The 20,616-nt window shown below is 42.4% G+C and overlaps 1 protein-coding gene across 2 annotated transcripts; it reads left to right on the forward strand.

Moving 5' to 3' along the window:
* Positions 1-12,152: 12,152 nt before the first annotated feature.
* Positions 12,153-16,907, forward strand: LOC109889149 (N-acetyllactosaminide beta-1,3-N-acetylglucosaminyltransferase 3). 2 transcript variants are annotated; one of them, XM_020480365.2, is made up of 2 exons: positions 12,153-12,306; positions 15,316-16,907. In XM_020480365.2, exon 2 carries the CDS (start codon positions 15,326-15,328, stop codon positions 16,484-16,486), a length of 1,161 nt encoding a protein of 386 aa, XP_020335954.1. In that variant the 5' UTR covers positions 12,153-12,306; positions 15,316-15,325; the 3' UTR covers positions 16,487-16,907. The 2 variants fall into 2 exon arrangements, with proteins under 2 accessions (XP_020335954.1, XP_020335955.2); XM_020480366.2 differs by lacking the exon at positions 12,153-12,306 and adding an exon at positions 14,823-15,129.
* The last annotated feature ends 3,709 nt before the right edge of the window (positions 16,908-20,616 follow it).

Raw genomic sequence — 20,616 nt, forward strand, 5'->3', positions numbered from 1 at the left:
GGTCTTATTCTCCATTAACTTTACAGTGTCCCAGACCGTTTTTGAGTTAGTGTTGCAGGAAGCAAATTTTTGCTTGAAAAAGCTAGCCTTCGCTTTTCTAACTGCCTGTGTATATTGGTTTCTAGCTTCCGTTCGATGCTAATGCAGAACGCCATAGGATGTTTTTGTGTTGGTTAAGGGCAGTCAGGTCTGGAGAGAACCAAGGGCTATATCTGTTCCTGGTTCTACATTTCTTGACTGGGGCATGCTTATTTAAGATGATGAGGAAGGCATTTTTTTAGATCAATATCCTTCCAGGATCCTTCCAGGATACCCCGGCCAGGTCGATTAGAAAGGCCTGCTCGCTGAAGTGATTCAGAGAGCGTTTGACAGTGATGAGTGGAGGTTGTTTGACCGCTGACCAATTACGTATGCAGGCAATGAGGCAGTGATCGCTGAGATCTTGGTTGAAAACAGCAGAGGTGTATTTAGATGGCAAGTTGGTTAGGATGATATCTATGAGGCTGCCCGTGTTTACGGCTTTGGGGTGGTTCCTTGTAGGTTCATTGATCATTTGTGTGAGATTGAGGGCATCAAGCTTAGATTGTAGGATGGCTGGGGTGTTAAAAGTATGTTCCAGTTTAGGTCACCTAGCAGCACGAGCTCTGAAGATAAATGGGGGGCAATCAGTTCACATATGGTGTCCAGAGCACAGCTGGGGGCAGAGGGATCCATAAACAATGCCTTTCTTTAAAATCAATACACAAGTATATATTTTTAAACCTGCATATTTAGTTAATATTGCCTGCTTACATTAATTTCTTATAACTAGGGAAATTGTCACTTCTCTTGCGTTCTGTGGAAGCAGTCAGGGTATATGCAGCAGTTTGGCCGCATGGCTCATTGCGAACTTGCGTCCATTTATTCCTAACAAAGGCCGTAATTAATTTGCCAGAATTGTACATAATTATGACATAACATTGAAGGTTGTACAATGTAACAGCAATATTTAGACTTAGGGATGCCATCCGTTAGATGAAATACGGAACGGTTCCATATTTCACTGAAAGAATACGTCTTATTTTCGAAATTATAGTTTCCGGATTTTACCATATTAATGACCTAAGGCTCGTATTTCTTTGTGTTATTAGGTTATAATTATATTTGATAGAGCAGTCTGACTGAGCAGCAGCAGTCTCGTAAGCATTCATTCAAACAGCACTTCCGTATTTTTGCCAGCAGCTCTTCGCAATGCTTCAAGCATTAAATCTGTATCGGCGTTGAAAAATCATAATCGGTAGACCTCTAACCTCAGGCGAGCAAAACCTTGAGACCTCCTTAACCAGCTGTTTACAAATATACACAGACCGCCACCCCTTGTCTTACCTGAGGCAGCCGTTCTATCTTGCAAATGCAGCGTAAAACCCTGCCAGCTGTATGTTATCCATATCATCGTTCAGCCACAGCATTATCGTTTTTAATGTCCAGTTGGTAGGGTGATCATAGCTTGTCTATTTTGTTATCCAATGATTGTATGTTGGCTAATAGGACTGATGGTGGAGGCAAATTACACACTTGCTGTCAGATCCATACAAGGCACCTCGACCTACGTCCCCAATATCACTGTCTCTTTCTCATGTGAATGACGGGGATTAGGGCCTTGTCGGGTGTCTGAAGTAAATCCTTCAAGTCCGACTCATTAAAGAAAAAAATCTTTGTCCAGTACGAGGTGAGTAAATCGCTGTCCTGATATCCAGAAGCTCTTCGGGTCATAAGAGACAGTGACAGAAACATTATGCACAAAATAAGATACAAATAACGCGAACACACACACACATTCAATAGCACAATTGGTTAGGAGGCTGTAAAGACGTCAGCCATCTCCTCCGGAGCCATTGTGTGTGTGTGGGGTGGAGGTGGTGTTGGTTGAAAGGAAACTGGATGCACAAGGTACTCTTTTGGGTAGGGTTTTTCCTATTCTTACAAGATGTTTTACAACAACAAAAAAGCACCATTTGTCAGAAATTAAATCTGCTTTACCCATTTGCCTCGTCAATGCTCTCAGGTCATAAAGTACTCACTAGAGGTCGACCGATTAATCGGAATGGCCGATTAATTAGGGCCGATTTCAAGTTTAAATGGAAATTGGTATTTTTTGGGGCCGATTTTGCAGATTCAATTTGTATTTATACCTTTATTTAACTAGGCAACCTTTTAGGGATAGGGGCAGCATTTTCACTTTGGATGAATTGCGTGCCCATAGTAGTCATTAGTCATTATATCGCCTTACGTTCCATTACTCTGTAGACAAAAACGAATGCTCCGGTTGGAACGTTATTGGACATATGATAATAACATCCTGGAGATTGATTCTCTACTTAGTTTGACCAGTTTATTCGACCTGGAATATAACTTTTTGAAGTTTTCATCCGAGTTTGCCTGGACCAGCGCCAGCTTTTGGAAATGTGAACTAAACGTGCTAGCAAAAGTAGCTAATTGGACACTAGTAATGGACATTATGGAACAAAACAACGATTTATTGCGGAACTAGGATTCCTTGCACTGCATTCTGATGAAAGATCAAAGGTAAGGGAATATTTATGATGTAATTTCGTATTTCTGTTGACTCCAACATGGCGGAGAAATATATTTACGTCTGAGCGCTGTCTCAGATAATTGCATGGTATGCTTTTTTCATAAAAAATCTGAGACAGCGGTTTTATTAAGAACCAGTGTATCTTTAATTATATGTAAAACATGTATCTTTCGTCAAAGTTTATGATGAGTATTTCTGTTATCTGATGTAGCTCTCTGTAATTACTCCGGATATTTTGGAGGCATTTCTGAACATGGCGCCAATGTAAACCGAGATTTGTGGATATAAATATGCATATTACCGAACACAACATAAATGTATCGTGTAACATGATGTCATATGAGTGTCATCTGATGAAGATTATCAAAGGTTAGTGATTCATTTTATCTCTAATTCTGCTTTTGTGACCATATTTGGCTGGGAAAAATGGCTGTGTTTTTTGGGATTTGGTGGTGATCAAACATAAATATATGTTGTGTTTTCGCTGTAAAACATTTAAAAAATTGGACACGATGTATAGATTAACAAGATGTTTATATTTAATTTGCTGTATTGGACTTGTTAACTTGTTATGGCTGCAATCCCGGTACCAGGATCAATATGATAACTACCAGTGAAAATAGAGGGCGCCAAAATTCAAACCACAGAAATCTCATAATTACAATTCCTAAAACATACATGTCTTATATAATTTTAAATCCATTTTCGTTGTTAATCCCACCAAAGTGTCCGATTTCAAATAGGCTTTTCAGCGAAAGTACTACAAACGATTATGTTAGGTCTCCACCAAACCACAATAAGCACAACCATTTTCCAGCAAAATATAGCATTCACAGAAAACAGAAATAAAGATAGAATTAGTCACTAACCTTGAATTATCTTCATCAGATGACACTCATATGACTTCATGTTACACAATACATGCATGTTTTGTTTGATAAAGTTCATATTTATATTTAAAAAATCTGAGTTTACATTGGCGCGTTAGAGTCACCAGTTCCAAAAACATCAAGTGATTTTGCATAGCCACATCATTCAACAGAAATACTCATCATAAATGTAGATGATAATATAGTTATACACATGGAATTATAGATATCCCTCTCCTTAATGCAACCGCTGCGTCAGATTTAAAAAAAACTTTACGGAAAAAGAAATGCATGCAATAACCTGAGACGGAGCTCAATTTAAAAACACCACAGCTGCAAAGATGGCTTCAACATAAACAAGAAATTACATGATAAAAATTCCCTTACCTTTGATGATCTATATCAGAAAGCACTCCAGGAATCCCAGGTCCACAATAAATGTTTGTTTTGTTCGAAAAGGTCCGTTATTTATGTCCAAATATCTTCTTTTGTTAGAGCGTTTGGTATACATATCCAAACGCTAATTCTGGTCAGCGTTATATCGGACAAAAACTTCAAAAAGTGATATTACCGGTTGAAGAAACCAGAATCAATCATTAGGATGTTATTAACATATAGCTTCAATAAAGTTCCAACCGGAGTATTCCTTCTCATCTTCATGAGCCATGGAACGCAAGTGGGTACCATGAGGAAAAAGCGCAATCACAAAATGGCTGCTTGATGGACAGCTGATATATTCTGCTCTCATTCACTCCCACAACAACATAGAAGCCTCATTATAATTTCTATTGATGGTTGACATTAGTGGAACCCCTAGTCAGTGCAACATCATATCTCAAGGGGATTTCATTGGGGACTCTGGTGAATACATACAAAGCCCAGATATCTCAATTCCTGTTTTGATTTCTCCTCGGGATTTTGCTTGTCATAAGAGTTCTGTTATACTCACATACATCATTCAAACAGTTTTAGAAACTTTAGAGTGTTTTCTATCCAACACTAATAACAATATACATATATTAGCAACTGAGACTGAGGAGTAGGCCGTTTACATTGGGAACCTTATTCATCCAAGCTACTCAATACTGCCCCCCAGCCATAAAAAGTTCATGTGTGAAAGTTGAATATAAAAAAAAAAAACATTTTTGAATTTCCCGCGCTGCCTTTTCAGCGCAATGTTGGGGGGGGTTCCGTTAGCGGAACCTGTGTCCTAGACAGGTTAAAAAAAAAAAACCTGGGTCAATGGAAACCTGCCTACTGTTTTTGCTAGCACTTGCCCCCAAAAAGTGTACCATCTGTGTTAACTTGGTTGAGTTTACAGATATACTGTAGGTCAACCTCACTGACTGGGTAACTACCAATACTGGTGGTATCCCAGATTGTAATGAATGTGTACGTTACCTATTAGCTAAAATGGGGAGAAGTCAGTCCATAAAAAACGCTGCTCTGCCTTCTTCACAACACAATCAACAAGACAGGTCCTACAGGCCCTTGTTTTGTCGTACCTAGACTAGTGGACATGGCTAAACACGTATTATATTCAATAAATTAATATGCATTCTCATATACTCTAAATCATCGACAGTAAAACAAGCTTATATTTTGTGTTCTGATGGGGTACAACAGTTAAACTAAGCTCATGGGATATTTTATAAATTATATAATTATATAAAATAACGTAAACTCACCCCATTCCTTACAAATGTGCGCAACCGCAACATTCAAACGAGGCTACAAAGAAAACTAATGGGACTGTAGCGACTGTGTTGACATCAAAATCGGGGGTGTGAACTAGGTTTCTATTCAAGCGTTGATCGACATGGTAATGGCTCTATAGTATTGGAGAAAAGTTAAAAAAACTGACCCTCCGTTACATCTTGACGTGTCATGTCGTAACGTACAGCAAGCATAAAGCAACTATTTCTGTCTTACAATCTCTCTCCACCAGGTGTAGCAATTCTATCATCCTTTAAAAACAAGAAATGGACAGTGACGGGGGTAAGGGGGGGTGACCTAGTCATTTTTTTCCATCATCATTGCATGCCATCATCATTCTCAAAGCCGCTGTTTACTTCGCCGCTGTTTACTATCACGCATTAGTTTCGCTTCCCTTTAATACTCATACTGTAAACATACTGAATTGTAATTGGATGCATTTTACCGTCATATAATACTGTGCTATGATTAGTTAAGACCACCCAAATGGTTAGGTCATGGTCAGTTTGATCCTGGTTGGCGATACGTGAATATGCCAGTTATAGCTAGCTAATAAAGAGCTACGTTAAGAAATATACTGTAGTACTGCATTTTATTATTTTGTACAAATTGTGCAAAACAAGACATGGTGTCTGTAACGGTTGTCTTCCTCCCCTTTGACGAGGAGGAGTAGTAGGAAGGATCGGAGGACCAATGGGCAGCGTGTAATAAGATAACATACACACTGAAACTCCTAAACACATACACACTCAAACCCCCTTCGGGATGGGCTCCAAAGACAAAGAACTCTGTCGAGAACCAATGGGATACTGACACCAGGCTGGAGGGGACTGTCTATCACCTACAAGCAACCTACCAGAAGCCAGGACTACCAGAATCTACCTACGTCATTTCAATGTATAAAATGAACTGCACATCATGTTTCAGGCCTCTTCTTCCGATAGTTCCCTAAGAGCTAGACGAACGGGGCCGTGCAGCACGCTTTGCCAGATATCATTACTCTTGAATAAACGGCCTTTACTATACCTTATCCGCCTTGTCCAGAGTCTCAACTTGGTCTCGTGGTCATGATATTTATTATAACTCAGAACACTAAAGAACAAAACAATAAAGCGACAACGAACGAAACGAAACAGTCCTGTACGGTGAATACACAAAACACAGAACAGAAAATAATCACCCACAACTCAAAGGAGAAACCAGGCTACCTAAGTATGTGGACCCCACTCCACCATAGTCTTTGTCCGCCTCTTAACCCGCCTCTGTGGCCTCTTTAGAGCGGCGACCTTCGCCGCCGACCTCGGACTGGGCACCCTAGCAACGGGTCCCGAATGGACGGGAGATTCCGGCAGCACCGGACAGACGGGAGACTCGGGCAGCTCCGGAGTGAAGGGTGATTCAGGCAGCTCAGGACAGATGGGAGACTCTGGCAGCTCAGGACAGACGGGAGACTCTGGCAGCTCAGGACAGACGGGCGACTCTGGCAGCTCAGGACAGACGGGCGACTCTGGCAGCTCAGGACAGACGGGCGACTCTGCCAGCTCAGGACAGACGGGCGACTCTGGCAGCTCAGGACAGACGGGCGACTCTGGCAGCTCAGGACAGACGAGCGACTCTGGCAGCTCAGGACAGACGGGCGACTCTGGCAGCTCAGTAAAGACGGGCGACTCTGGCAGCTCAGGACAGACGGGCGACTCTGGCAGCTCAGGACAGACGGGCGACTCTGGCAGCTCAGGACAGACGGGAGCACCTGTAGGGATGAGAGGCAGCTGCGGAGTGAAAAGCGATTCCGGCAGCGCCGGAGTGACGCTTGATTCCGGCAGCTCCTGACTGACGGGCGGCTCTGGCAGCTTCTAACTGACGGGCGTCTCTGGCAACTCAGGACAGACGGGCGACTCTGGCAGCTCAGGACAGACGGGAGACTCTGGCAGCTCAGGATAGGCGGGAGCACCTGTAGGGACAAGAGGCAGCTGCGGAGTGAAAAGCGATTCCGTCTGTCCTGAACGGGAGACTCTGGCAGCTCAGGACAGACGGGAGACTCTGCTAGCTCAGGACAGACGGGAGACTCTGGCAGCTCAGGACAGGCGGGAGCACTTGTAGGGAGGAGACGGAGAGCCAGCCTGGTGCGGGGGGCTGCCACAGGAGGCCTGGTGAGTGGAAGAGGCACCGGATAGACCAGACCGTGGAGGCGCACTGGAGGTCTCGAGCACTGAGCCTGCACAACCCTACCTGGCTGGATACTCCCCGTAGCCAGGCCAGTGCGGCGAGGTGGAATAGACTGCACTGGGCTGTGCTGGCGAACCGGGGACACCATGCATAGGGCTGGTGCCATGTACCCCGGCTCGAGGAGACGCACTGGAGACCAGATGCGCTGAGCCGGCTTCATGTTACCTGGCTCGATGCCCACTCTAGCCCGGCCGATACGAGGCGCTGCGATGTAACGCACCGGGCTATGCCTGCGCACTGGGGACACCGTGCGCCTCACGGCATAACACGGTGCCTGCCCGGTCCACCTCTCTCCACGGTGGAGTAGCACAGGGAGTTGGCGCAGGTCTCCTACCTGACTTCGCCACACTCCCTGTGTGCCCCCGCCCCAATAAAGTTTTGGGGCTGCCTCTCTTCCCAGCCGCGCTGCCTTGCTAGCTCCTCATAATGCCGCTCTGCCTTGGGGTGCCGATATTCTCCCGGCTGTACCCAGGGTCCCTTGCCATCCAAGATCTCCTCCCAAGTCCAAGAGTCTTGAACCCGCTGCTCCTGGGTACCACGCTGCTTGGTCCGGTTGTGGTGGGTGATTCTGTAACAGTTGTCTTTAACTCAGAACACTAAAGAACAAAGCAAATAAAGCGTCAATGAACGAAACAGTCCTGTACGGTGAATACACAAAACACAGAACAGAAAATAAATCACCCACATCTCAAAGGTGAAACCAGGCTACCTAAGTATGGTTCTCAATCAGGAACAACGATTGACAGCTGCCTCTGATTGAGAACCATACCAGGCGACACACAGAAATCCCAAATTATCGAAAAAAGAACAGACTGCCCACCCCAACTCACGCCCTGACCATACTAAAACAAAAACAAAACAAAGGAACTAAGGTCACCTCGAATGGACTGGGAGTCTGCAAACTTACCCGATGCATGGAGTAAGTACAAACAGCATATTTCACGGGTACTCTGAAGGACAGAGGAGAAGAGGAAAAGTGCAGCTACCTGCTCCTCTGGATCGGTGAAAAAGGGTAAGATATTTACAACGCATGGACACTTACCGAGGCTGAATCAAAGGTACTGAAAATATACTACGATCATTTTGAAGCATATGTTGCTCCGAAGAGCAAAACGATTTTCGTTAGGTACAAATTCCATGAGAAAGTACAGGGAGCTAGCGAGTCTTTTGAACAGTTTGTGACAGAGCTGCGTTTGCTCGTGAAAGACTGTGATTATGCAAACAAGGATGAGATGGTCAGGGACCGTATTGTATTTGGAATACACTCACCGCGAGTGAGAGAGAAACTTTTGAATGTTGGGTCTGAGGTAACGCTGGACAAAGCTATCGACATAGCCAGATCTCACGAGCTAGCACAGGCTTAGATGAAAAACATTTTGCGAGGCAGCACGTGCGCATCATGTGAACAAGCAGTGCGCAGTCAGGCAGACATCATAGCACACCTCTGGTGCACAGAGAGCGCATTTTGCGACACAGACTCAAAATGCCCCAAAACATGTGGATATTGTGGATACAAAGTGCATGGCGAACAAGGAAATTGCCCAGCTAAGGGAAAACAGTGTACTAAATGTGGAAAATGTTAAGTGTTGCGTCAATCGAATCTGGTATCAGGATAAATATGACATTGAGTCACCGATTGTATACTATGTACCTTTTATTAGCTAAGCAATACGTAGTAAATGCAATATTTGTATATACGGGTTCGCTGTAACACCACGCAGGGTAGAACAGAGAACTGACTTGTTCCTGACAAAGATATTATAATATACTCTGACAGAAGTAGTTCTTGCTTCCGAGCCGGCCTGTCACAGATTAGAGACTACAATCAGCCTATCATTGATTGTTGGCACACAAGCTGGTCCCAGCCCCCTAGACACTTCAGCGGTCAGTCGTTGTAGTTGTGTAGAATATCTATGCGCTCATGCACTCAATACAGTTATCACACACCTGGCTCCTGTTATCTAACAAAATACTGTTTGTTCCCTACCCTACGTTCTGTATGTGCCCCCAACAATTCATGATAGCTGCCTACACCCAAGGCCAGCCACAGCCTTTCCGCTAGTTACACCATGTTGCAAAATGTTGCTTTTAACATACACAGACACCCTCATGATAGGCCAAGCATATTTTCAATCCTCACAAAAATTGAATCACTTTGCAAAAGTGTGCAGAGCTTACTGTGGAAAAACAGTACACACCGTGAGTGAAGATGAAATGGTCAATCAAAGAGTCAAACGCTGATGAACTGTTTATTAATTCAGTGACGCAGAAAAGTCAAATATCAGAGACAGAGCAAGCCTTTGCTGACATTGAGATAGAAACACAAGGCACAAAGCTAAAGTTCAAACTAGACACTGGTGCACAAGTAAACATTATTCCTCTGAATAAGTACCACAGCTTGACATCTGAATGCGAGCTACAGCCGACCACGTGCAGACTGACTGATTATGGTGTTGGACAGCTCCCAGTAAAAGGCACATGCACTTTCAAATGCAAATACAAAGAAAGTGACATGATGTTGGACTTTTATGTTGTTGACACTAGAGCACCTGCAGTGCTAGGTCTTAAAGCATGTTTAGACATGGACCTCATCAAGCTAGTTTTATCAGTGACAGCACCAGTAGAGACAGACAATGTACTGGAGGAGTTTGCTGATGTTTTTACAGGAATAGGATTATTCCCAGGAGAATGTACCATTCACCTTGACCCAGACGCAACCCCTGTGGTCTAACCACCAAGAAAGATTCCCCTTGCTCTCAGTGCCTGTCTGAAGAAAGAGTTGGAGAGCATGGAGCAATCTGACATAGTCACCAAGGTTACAGAACCGACTGACTGGGTAAACGCGTTAGTGGTGGTGGAGAAACCACGCACAGGCAAGCTCCGAGTATGTCTAGACCCAAGAGACTTGAACAAGGCTATCAAAAGCCCCCATTATCCTTCACCGATGCTAGATGGCATCACACACAAGCTAGAGGGAGCACACTACTTCAGTGTCATGGACTACTGGGCTATCAGGCTACTGGGCTATCAAGCTCACAGAAGAGTCATCTAAGCTCACAACATTCAACACACTGTTTGGACGCTACATGTCACCTGCCTTTTGGGATTATCTCAGCCCAAGACCAGTTTCAGCGAAAGATTGACGAAGTGTACGAAGGCCTCGACGGAGTTGTGGCAATTGTGGACGACATCCTTGTCTATGGTCGAACCAAAGAGGAGCACGACAAAAACCTCTGCGCGATGCTGCAAAGGTCCCGCGAGAGAGGAGTCCGGCTCAACCCCGAGAAGAGCACAGTCGGTGCTACAGAGGTCAGCTACTTCGGACATCTTCTCACAGCGACTGGAATCAAGCCAGATGCACAGAAGATCTTAGCCATAAAAGAAATGGAGCCACCAAAGAACCGTGCAAAGCTGGAAACAGTGCTTGGCATAGTCAACTACTTGGCCAAGTTTGCACCCAGCCTCTCCAATGCTAATGCACCCCTGCGCCAACTGCTAAAGCAGTCCAGTGAGTTTCTCTGGGACAAGCAACACGACATTGTTTTCCAGAATGTGAAAGACTTGATCACGAGAGAACCAGGACCAATCCTTGCCTACTACGATCCCAACAAAGAGCTCAGAACTACAAGTGGACACGTCGAAGTATGGACTAGGTGCAGTGCTACTGCAAGAAGGAAAGCCCATCGGCTACGCTTCCAAATCTCTCACAGACTGTGAAATCAACTACGCTCAAATCGAAAAGGAGCTCTACGCCATTCTGTTCGGATGTAAACGTTTCCATCAGTACATATATGGATGACAAGTCATCGTGGAATCCGACCACAAGCCCCTTGAGTCAATTATGAGGAAACCACAGGCCGCAGCCCTGCCAAGGCTACAGAGAATGATCCTTCAACTACATAAATACGACTTCACAATCACTCACTGTCCAGGCAAAGACATCCCTGTTGCAGACACACTCCCCAGGAAGTTTCTTACCTATAAGGACAGCAGCCTCAGTGAAGGCATGGACATGCAAGTGCACACTGTGTATAGCAACTTACCAGTTAGTGACACAAAACTGAAGGAGATCCAAGCAGAAACAGAAAAGGATTCGCAACTCGCACAGCTGAGGAAAGTCATACAGGATGGATGGCCTGAGGAGAGGAGAAAATGCCCTCAGAGCGTCTCAGAATCCCGGAACCATCGTGATGAACTATCACAGATCAACGGAATAATTTTCAAAGGAGAGGAAATCATTATTCCTACCAGTCTCAGAGAAGAGATTTTGACAAAGATCCATGCTGGACACATGGTCATGGTCAGTTTGATCCTGGTTGGCGATACGTGAACATGCCAGTTATAGCTAGCTAATAAACACCTACGTTAAGAAATATCCTATAGTACTGCATTTTATTATTTTGTACAAAGTGTGCAAAACAAGACATTCCCCACCCGACCAGACGGGGCTCATTGCATGCTTAAATTATGCAGAAACGGGCAGCGTTTAGGTCATGTAATTCATTCTGTTGGAAAGGGGAGAAATTGTCCTTTACAATGGTATTGACATTACAGTTGATCTGGAGGTATTACGTTTTTGTGGCACTAAAATAAGGGCAATTGTACGGACCAAGGCGATGTACGAGTTTACGTGAGTTTACGTTACACAGTATATCATTAATTGATGTATATCATTATTCAGTTTATCACAAATTGATGTTAATTAATTAATACACAACATTTCTCATAGGTTGGGACTTTGGTTGACGAAAGCGCTCAAAGCAGCAACATAAAATCTAACTGGCAGATAGAGGCCAATGCTCAGGAGCAAGTGCACTTATAACACCTAGCGCTCACGAGCAAGTGTATTTTTAAACTGATTTCCTGAGCAAAGGACACACATGTTCCAGCCGTTCTGACAATAGGACGCAGGCAGAAAAGGTAATAGACAACGACTTTAATGTGCACTGGAAATATGGAGATATGCTTTTCTATGACTATGAATGGGTTTTATACTGTAAGTTTATCATACTAGAAATACAGATTCCATATTTGTTCGTTTGTAGGCATATTTTATATTCGTCTAATAGCCTAATAATCTCGAAAAAGTAATTATTTGTGCCAGTTCAAAATTATACATGCGAACAAACAAATAAACTGCTTTTGGACGGTCCAATACAATTATAATAAGTCATGCAGATCCTTAGGCTACCCAGAGAAAACTTGATGAATTAACAGCGCAATAGCTACTCGTGTATGAGACGTTTGTTTTATTACTGTGGCAAAGGCAAATGTGGTTATTATAAGAAAGTGTTAACCTATAAATTCACTAAAATGTATTATAACAGCGAATTACCACAGTCTCTGGTGGTCTTAAAACGGGCGTATTTTCAGATTGTGCATTATCTACTGGGACACTCTTATCCTGTTATTGTCAATGAAGGAAAAACCTTCACCAAAACAGGAACTCTGACTCACTCAAATTGGTCAGTAGCTTATTATGTATTTGTAATAATTGTAGTTCTACAAGTACTTGAACAGTGGGTGTGTAGACTTATTTTGTCTGTCAACATCTAGTCTTTGAAATCCCAGACCTATTTCAACAGCACAAAGTATGCATGTAATGACTTTTATACGTATTTTCCGGACGTTGACATCAATTGTGTCTCAGGTGCTGAATGAAAGGTTAGAAGACATATTTTCTGGAAGTCGTAAATATGTCTTATATGGACATACAAAATGAACTATTTTCTGTACATTGAAAATATTTATTTTCCCGGATATTGAAAATACGTATTTTTCAGCCATTGATTGTATGGCCAAATTTCAACTGCTATATATTCTCAATGAAGTAAGCATTATATCACAAGCATACTTTTTCACGCCTCTTAATATGAAAGAATAGCCAACTGAAGATTGCAACAAAATATTTGTTATTTCTCCTATTACATGCACTTATGCTAGATTTTTGAATTGCTTTGAAACTAGCAGCAATGATGTTTAAAATACTTTTAATGTACAGAATAAACCAGCAGACCACTTCAACTATGACTGCGATATGTTGTGGTTTATCTACCTAAGTTGAATGCATTGACTTTAAGTCACTCTGGATAAAAGTGTCTGCTGATGTAAATGTAAAAACAAACACTTGCAAAGCATGCTGGGTATTATTCCAATGAGCTCGGCCCCAAAACAAGTACAAATTTGGTCGGTGCAGACCATATCCAAATCTGTACGAATCATAGAAGTCTAGGCTATGTTTCACAAGTTTGAACATCACGTCACAGTTTAGTACAGCACAGTAAAACACAGAAGAGTACAGTACGGTACAGTACAGTTTAATTCATTAGAGTACAGTAAAGTACAGTACAGTAGGGTACAGAATAGTTCAATTTAGAGTATAGTGCAGTACGGTACTATACAGTAGAGTTTAATTCAGTAGAGGAGTATAGTTTAATTCAGTAGAGTACAGTTCAGTAGAGTACTTTAAAGTACGGGGTAGCGTAGCCTAGTGGTTAGACCATTGGACTAGTAAACGGAAGGATATAAGTTCAAACCCCCGAGCTGACAAGGTACAAATCTGTCATTCTGCCCCTGAACAGGCAGTTAACCCACTGTTCCTAGGCCATCATATAAGACATTTGTTCTTAACTGACTTGCCTAGTAAAATAAAAAAACTTAAGTAGGGTACTGTACTCTAGTGTGCGCTACTGTACTGTGCTGTCCAATCTTGCGAAACCTAGATGTCAATGATTGGTTTAGATTTGGTTCGGTTAACATTTTTTTATCACTGAGCAAATTTCGGGGCTGAGGAGTGCAAACTTGAAAGTTGTGAAAATTCAATGCAACTTCCGGCGTGCGTTTACTGTGAACACTGAGGCTGTACCCACTTTAAGATAGTTTTAACAGTGGTCATGTAGGCTACTGTGGATATTTGACACTTTTTGGTGTCAGGGAAAATGTACGGGTATACATATCCCCATTAGCTGATGCCACTGGGATCCGACACATAACGAAAAATACTTTACAATTTACATACACTACCATTCAAAAGTTTGGGATCACTTAGAAATGTCCTTGTTTTTGAAAAAAAAAGCACATTTTTTTGTCCATTAAAATAACATCATATTGATCAGAAATACAGTGTAGACATTGTTAATGTTGTAAATGACTAATGTAGCTGGAAATGGCTCATTCTTTATGGAATATCTACATAGGAGTACAGAGTCCGATTATCAGCAACCGTCACTCCTTTGTTCCAATGCCACATTGTTAGCTAGTCCAAGTTTATAATTTTAAAAGGCTAATTGATGATTAGACAACCCTTTTGCAATTATGTTAGCACAGCTGAAATCTGTCGGTCTGATTAAAGAAGCAATAAAACTGGCCTTTAGACTAGTTGAGTATCTGCAGCATCAGCATTTGTAGGTTCGATTACAGGCTCAAAATGGCCAGAAATAAATAACTTTCTTCTGAAACTCGTCAGTCTATTCTTGTTCTGAGAAATGAAGGGTATTCCATGCGAGAAATTGTCAAGACACTGAAGATTACATACAATGATGTGTACTACTCCCTTCACAGAACAGCGCAAACGGGCTCTAACCAGCATAGAAAGAGGAGTGGGAGGCCCCAGTGCACAATTGAGCAAGAGGACAACTACATTATAGTGTCTAGTTTGAGAAACAGACGCCTCACAATTCCTCAACTGGCAGCTTCATTAAATAGTACCTTCAAAACACCAGTCTCAACATCAACAGTGAAGAGGTGACTACAGGACGCTAAAATGTTGTTAAACAAGTTTTCTGCCAGTCTGCAATTTAACCTCATAGTCAGAGTGCTGGAGTACTGAGCCAAAACAACAACAAAATGTGTCACTGTTCCAGTAATTACAGAGGGCACTTAATCTCTGGCCCATTTTGTACCTTTAATGCCTTGTTTTTCTCATTACAGAGCAACAAAAATGAGAAGGTCGTCTCGTTTGCTTGAGTCAACAGCTTTACTTGTGATCAGCATTCTGTGCTTGGTCATAATTTTTATTAAAGAGGACATTCGTCCTAAAAAACCCTCAAACCATTTCCAGATAAACAGGAGGGAATCAACCTATCAAAACAGACCTCAGAAACCAACCAGTGAGAGCGCAGGTGTTTCTACCTGGGGCCATTGTGAACGGAATGAGTCTGCGGCCAATGTGTCAGGATTTTCCTCTCTGCCAGTTCACATCCAAGACTTCCTTTTCTATCGTCACTGCCGCCACTTCCCAATGCTGCTGGATGTACCTGATAAATGTGGAGGCCCTCACAAGTCTGGTGACGTCTTTCTTCTGCTGGTCATAAAAAGCTCACCTGCGAATTATGACCGCCGTGAGGTACTACGGAAAACCTGGGCCAAGGAGAGACTGCAGAATGGAGTCTGGATTCACAGGATTTTTCTCTCGGGAACAACAGGCACAGGCTTTGAGAAGCGCAAGCTAAATAAGCTTCTACGACTGGAGAACCGTGAGCATAATGACATCTTACAGTGGGACTTCAACGACTCCTTCTTCAACCTCACCCTGAAGCAGATTTTGTTCTTAGAATGGATGGACAAGAACTGCCGCCAGGCCCGATTTCTCCTCAACGGTGACGATGATATCTTCGCCAACACAGATAACATGGTGGAATACCTTCAGAGTCTAAAAGACAATGATGGTGACAAGCACCTTTTTGCAGGTCATCTAATCCGCTATGTAGGACCCATTAGAGAGTCAGGGAGCAAATACTATGTCCCAGTCCAGGTTCAAGAGTCAGACTCATATCCCCCTTACTGTGGGGGAGGGGGCTTCCTGCTCTCTGGAAACACAGCTATGGTCATTTACAAAATGACCCATACCATTCCCATTTTGCCAATTGATGATGTCTACATGGGAATGTGTCTGGAAAAGGCTGGTCTTGGGCCAGAGTCCCATTTCGGAGTCAGGACTGCTGGACTTCATGTCCCCTCCCAAAACGTGGACACTTACGATCCTTGTTATTACAGGGAAATCATTTTAGTACACAGATTTCTGCCTCATCAGATATATATTATGTGGCACGGAATACATGAACCTAACTTGAGATGTAGTAATTCGCAAGGTTCTCTTTAGCCATCTGTCCTGTTGAAATCAGTTGCCTGTTGAGGTTTGTTTTTCCAGTCTTTTTTTTCAAACATGTGTGATGTCTGAAAGTTGTTTTTGTTTTTGTAAATACAGACTCATTTTAAGATGTAAATTATGGGATTGATTGCTTCTTCTGTGTATGTACATAGAAATGATCAAAGTTTATATAATGTACTGTTTTAAGTCAGTATCACTTCTTTCTATTTAATAAATGAAAACATGCATATGAAAAAATATATATGATATTGATTCTATATCAAACGCTAATAAAATAAAATGCATCTTTGATTTTTGCCATGTGTATGGCTTTAGCTCATTCTGGCGATTGTTGTTAAGTAATTGAGGTAAATATTATTGAGTATATGTATATGTTTATAAAGTATATATTTTTATTGTTCATAAACCCACCGGACCACAAATAAGCCATATTTCACAATAATTTCCACTGCAGATCACCATAAACAATGGATTTCATGAATTCATATTTTATTTAACCAGGCAAGTCAGTTCTTATTTACAATGACAGCCTACCCCAGCCAAACCCAGATGACGCTGGGCAAATTATGCGCTGCCCTATAGGACTCAAGGCTGGATGTGATACCGCTGCGCCACTCGGGAGCCTACTCAGAATCTGTCATCCTTTTCTCTTCAGTACTTCAGCTGTAGCCACACATTTTAACATTTATAGTATGAAAGTAATACTATTATTACATAAACCAAGTAGAGACATGGGACAGCAGGTAACCTAGTGGTTAGAGCATTGGGCCAGTAAACGAAAGGTTGCTGGATTGAATCCCTGAGCTGACGAGGTAAGAATCTGTTGTTCTGCCCCTGAACAAGGCAGTTAACCCACTGTTCCCCGGTAGGCTGTCATTGTAAATAAAAATCTGTTCTTAACGCACTTGCCTAGTTAAATAAAATAACTTTTGGAAGCATACAAACAACATTCTGTTATTACAAGTGCCTGATACTGTATTGGCAAAGGGGGATACTTAGTCAGTTAGATTACTTGTTGGTTATTACTGCATTGTCAGAACTAGAAGCACAAGCATTTCGCTACACTCGCATTAACATCTGCTAACCATGTGTATGTGACAAATTTGATTTGATTTGTTCAACTGAAATGTGTCTTCCACATTTACCCCAACCCCTCTGAATCAGAGAGGTGCGGGGGGCTGCCTTAATCGGCAGTGCCCGGGGAAGTGGGTTAACTGTCATTCTGCTCAGGGGTAGAACGACAGATTTTTGTCAGCACAGGGATTTGATTCAGCAACCATTTGGTTACTGGCCCAACGCTCTAACCACTAGGCTACATAATGTACCTCCCCATATTGAGAATAGATTAAGTGTACTATAAGTGTAGAAAGGGAACTGACGTACAGTAGGCGGTATCTTTCCAAGTTCTGTATTTCTGTGGATGTTTGGACAATGATGGATTGTCGTGGAAGGATCAGAATTTGTTGGTAACATTTGTAAGATGTTTAATATTCATCAAATGTGTGTAAGTTACTTCTCATCAGAATGGTATTTTTGTGTAATTCTGTGGTGAGGTTGCAGTTATCTGTTCTATGTCAAAACTAAGTTGCATGGGCCGCTGAGAGGGGAGAGGTCAAAGTATCATCATGTGTAAACATATCTTTCACTCCCTACCCTTTTCCCAGTGGAGAAAGAAGGGTTGCAGTGTCTGGAATCATTCTATGCTCCCTTTTATGTTGTTTCTATCTTAACCTATATCCTCATTCTCCTCTCTGTGAGTTTGTCCAGGAGGTTGTATTTTGAGTGGGTTGTATATAAATGACAATTTGATATATGCCTGTTGATTTGGAGGATTGGTTTATGGTTCTGGGGTTTGGGAAAGAAGACAAAGCTGAACGATGAATTATGTCTATGCTGTCTGACTATGTGTGTTCTTTGCTATTAAAGGAACTCAGTTGCATTGTAAGGGGGCTCTCAGAGAATTCATTTGAGAGACACTGAATTTATCTGAGAGTCACAGGATTGTGATAGAGCTGATATAATTAAAGATGGACTTTGATAACTAACTCTGACTTGTGTGTGGTTTGCGCTCATGATTTGGTAAATAGAGGAAATTTCCACGACAGGATCTATCTATATTTGACAGCTGGCATTATTATTAAAGTAAACGATACACAACACATTCTTGATTAATAATTTTCTTAACATTTTTCACTTGTGTAACTACAATGCCTCAGGAATCCCCCACCACCCGCTAAACTCAGAACAATCCTGCCCAACTTGCACAGTGGATGATTACATGGGCGGCTTTATATAATTAACATTTCATTATTTATTTTCCATATTTTCTCATTGTTTCTGTGATCAAAAAATACAATTAACATTTAAATGTCCTGTGTAGTATTTTAATATTTTGATACTTTGTGCAAGGAAATTGATAAGCATTAAAAACTTTGTGGATGGAGCCTCCTGAGTGGCGGAGCGGTCTAAGACAATGTATCACAGATGCTGGTTCGAGACTCGTGCCGGTCGTGACCGGGAGATCCATGAGATGACGGAAAACTTCCCCGGTGTCGTCCGAGTTAGGGGAGGGTTTGGCCGGCCGGGATGTCCTTGTCCCATCAAGTGTATGGTGTTTCCTCTGACACAAAATGTTTTTTTTTGTGGATCGGTATAATTTGTATGTATATTTTACTAAATCGTGTAATTTTGAATACATTTATTTAACTTTGCATCGGGCCGCTTCTGGGGGGATTCTGGTAAGATGCCGGCAAAATCAGCTGAATTCCAGTAAACGGAAACGGCCCGATGTACTTGGGCCAATTCTGGGCAATCATTCATTTTGATTCCGCGCCGAGTCCAACACCCGATTCCGAGCCGATTCAATGTTCCGGCCACTTCTGGGCCGCTTCCTCATTGCTAGCTGTGTGACGATTGGGCAGGAAATGTTTGTGGTCGACTTCAAAATAAAAACGTTAGACAAGGAATTATTTGTCAAATCAAATCAATCAAATCAAACTTTATTTGTCACATGCGCCGAATACAAGTATAGACCTTACTGTGAAATGCATACTTACGAGCCCTTAACCAACAGTGCAGTTCAAGAAGAGTTAAGAAAAATACTTAACAAATAAACTATAGTAAAAAATAATAAAAAGTAACACAATAACATAACAATAACGAGGCTATATACAGGGGGTACCGGTACCGAGTCAGTGTGTGGGGGTACAGGTTAGAGGTAATTTGTACATGTAGGTAAGGGTGAAGTCACTATGCATAGATAATAAACAGCGAGTAGCAGCTATCTGCAAAACAGATAGCTGGGGGGGGGGGGGTCAATGGCCAGCAGTCTTATGGCTTGGGGGTAGAAGCTGTTAAGGAGCCTTTTGGTCCTAGACTTGGTGCTCCGGTACGCTTGCCGTGCGGCAGTAGAGAAAACAGTCTATGACTTGGATGACTGGAGTCACTGACAATTTTATGGGCTTTCCTCTGACACTGCCTATTATATAGGTCCTGGATTGCAGGAAGCTTGGCCCCAGTGATGTACTGGGCCTTATGCATTACGCTCTGTAGCGCCTTACTGTCAGATGCCGAGCAGTTGCCATACCAGGCGGTGATGCAACTGGCAGGATGCTCTTGATGGTGCAGCTGTAGAACCTTTTGAGGATCTGGGGACCCATGCCAAATCTTTTCAGTCTCCTGAGGGGGAAAAGCTTTTGTCGTGCCCTCTTCACGACTGTCTTGGTGTGTTTGGACCATGATAGATCGTAGGTGATGTGGACACCAAGGAACTCTCGACCTGCTTCACTACAGCCACGTCAATGTGCTCGGCCCTACTTTTCACGTAGGCCAGGATTAGCTCCTGTGTAACAATGTTTTTGTTGCAAATTGAATTGGTGGTATTGATTTATTTTTAATAATTGTTGTAAAGAATGTATATATTCCTGTTCCCTTACTAATCATTGTTCCTGTTCCGTTATTGATGTCCAAGTACAAAGCACTCTCACACTGATATGGAGCAATTTATCAGATACTGTGTTCTATGTAATGGCCTAATTCACTTATTGATAGTCATAGATCATTAGGATATTAAATGCAGCACAACTTGGACAGTCAACAGCATACGCAAGATGTGAAAATCA

This window comes from Oncorhynchus kisutch, linkage group LG4 (assembly GCF_002021735.2).
Source record: "Oncorhynchus kisutch isolate 150728-3 linkage group LG4, Okis_V2, whole genome shotgun sequence".
Taxonomy (NCBI): domain Eukaryota; kingdom Metazoa; phylum Chordata; class Actinopteri; order Salmoniformes; family Salmonidae; genus Oncorhynchus; species Oncorhynchus kisutch.

Bases quoted from the DNA above. Each gene is read 5' to 3' on its own strand.
- LOC109889149 (XM_020480366.2), top strand. From the start codon at position 14,885: ATGCGAGAAATTGTCAAGACACTGAAGATTACATACAATGATGTGTAC. The intron at 15,130-15,315 runs GTGACTACAGGA...TTCTCATTACAG, and splicing joins TCAACATCAACAGTGAAGAG to AGCAACAAAAATGAGAAGGT.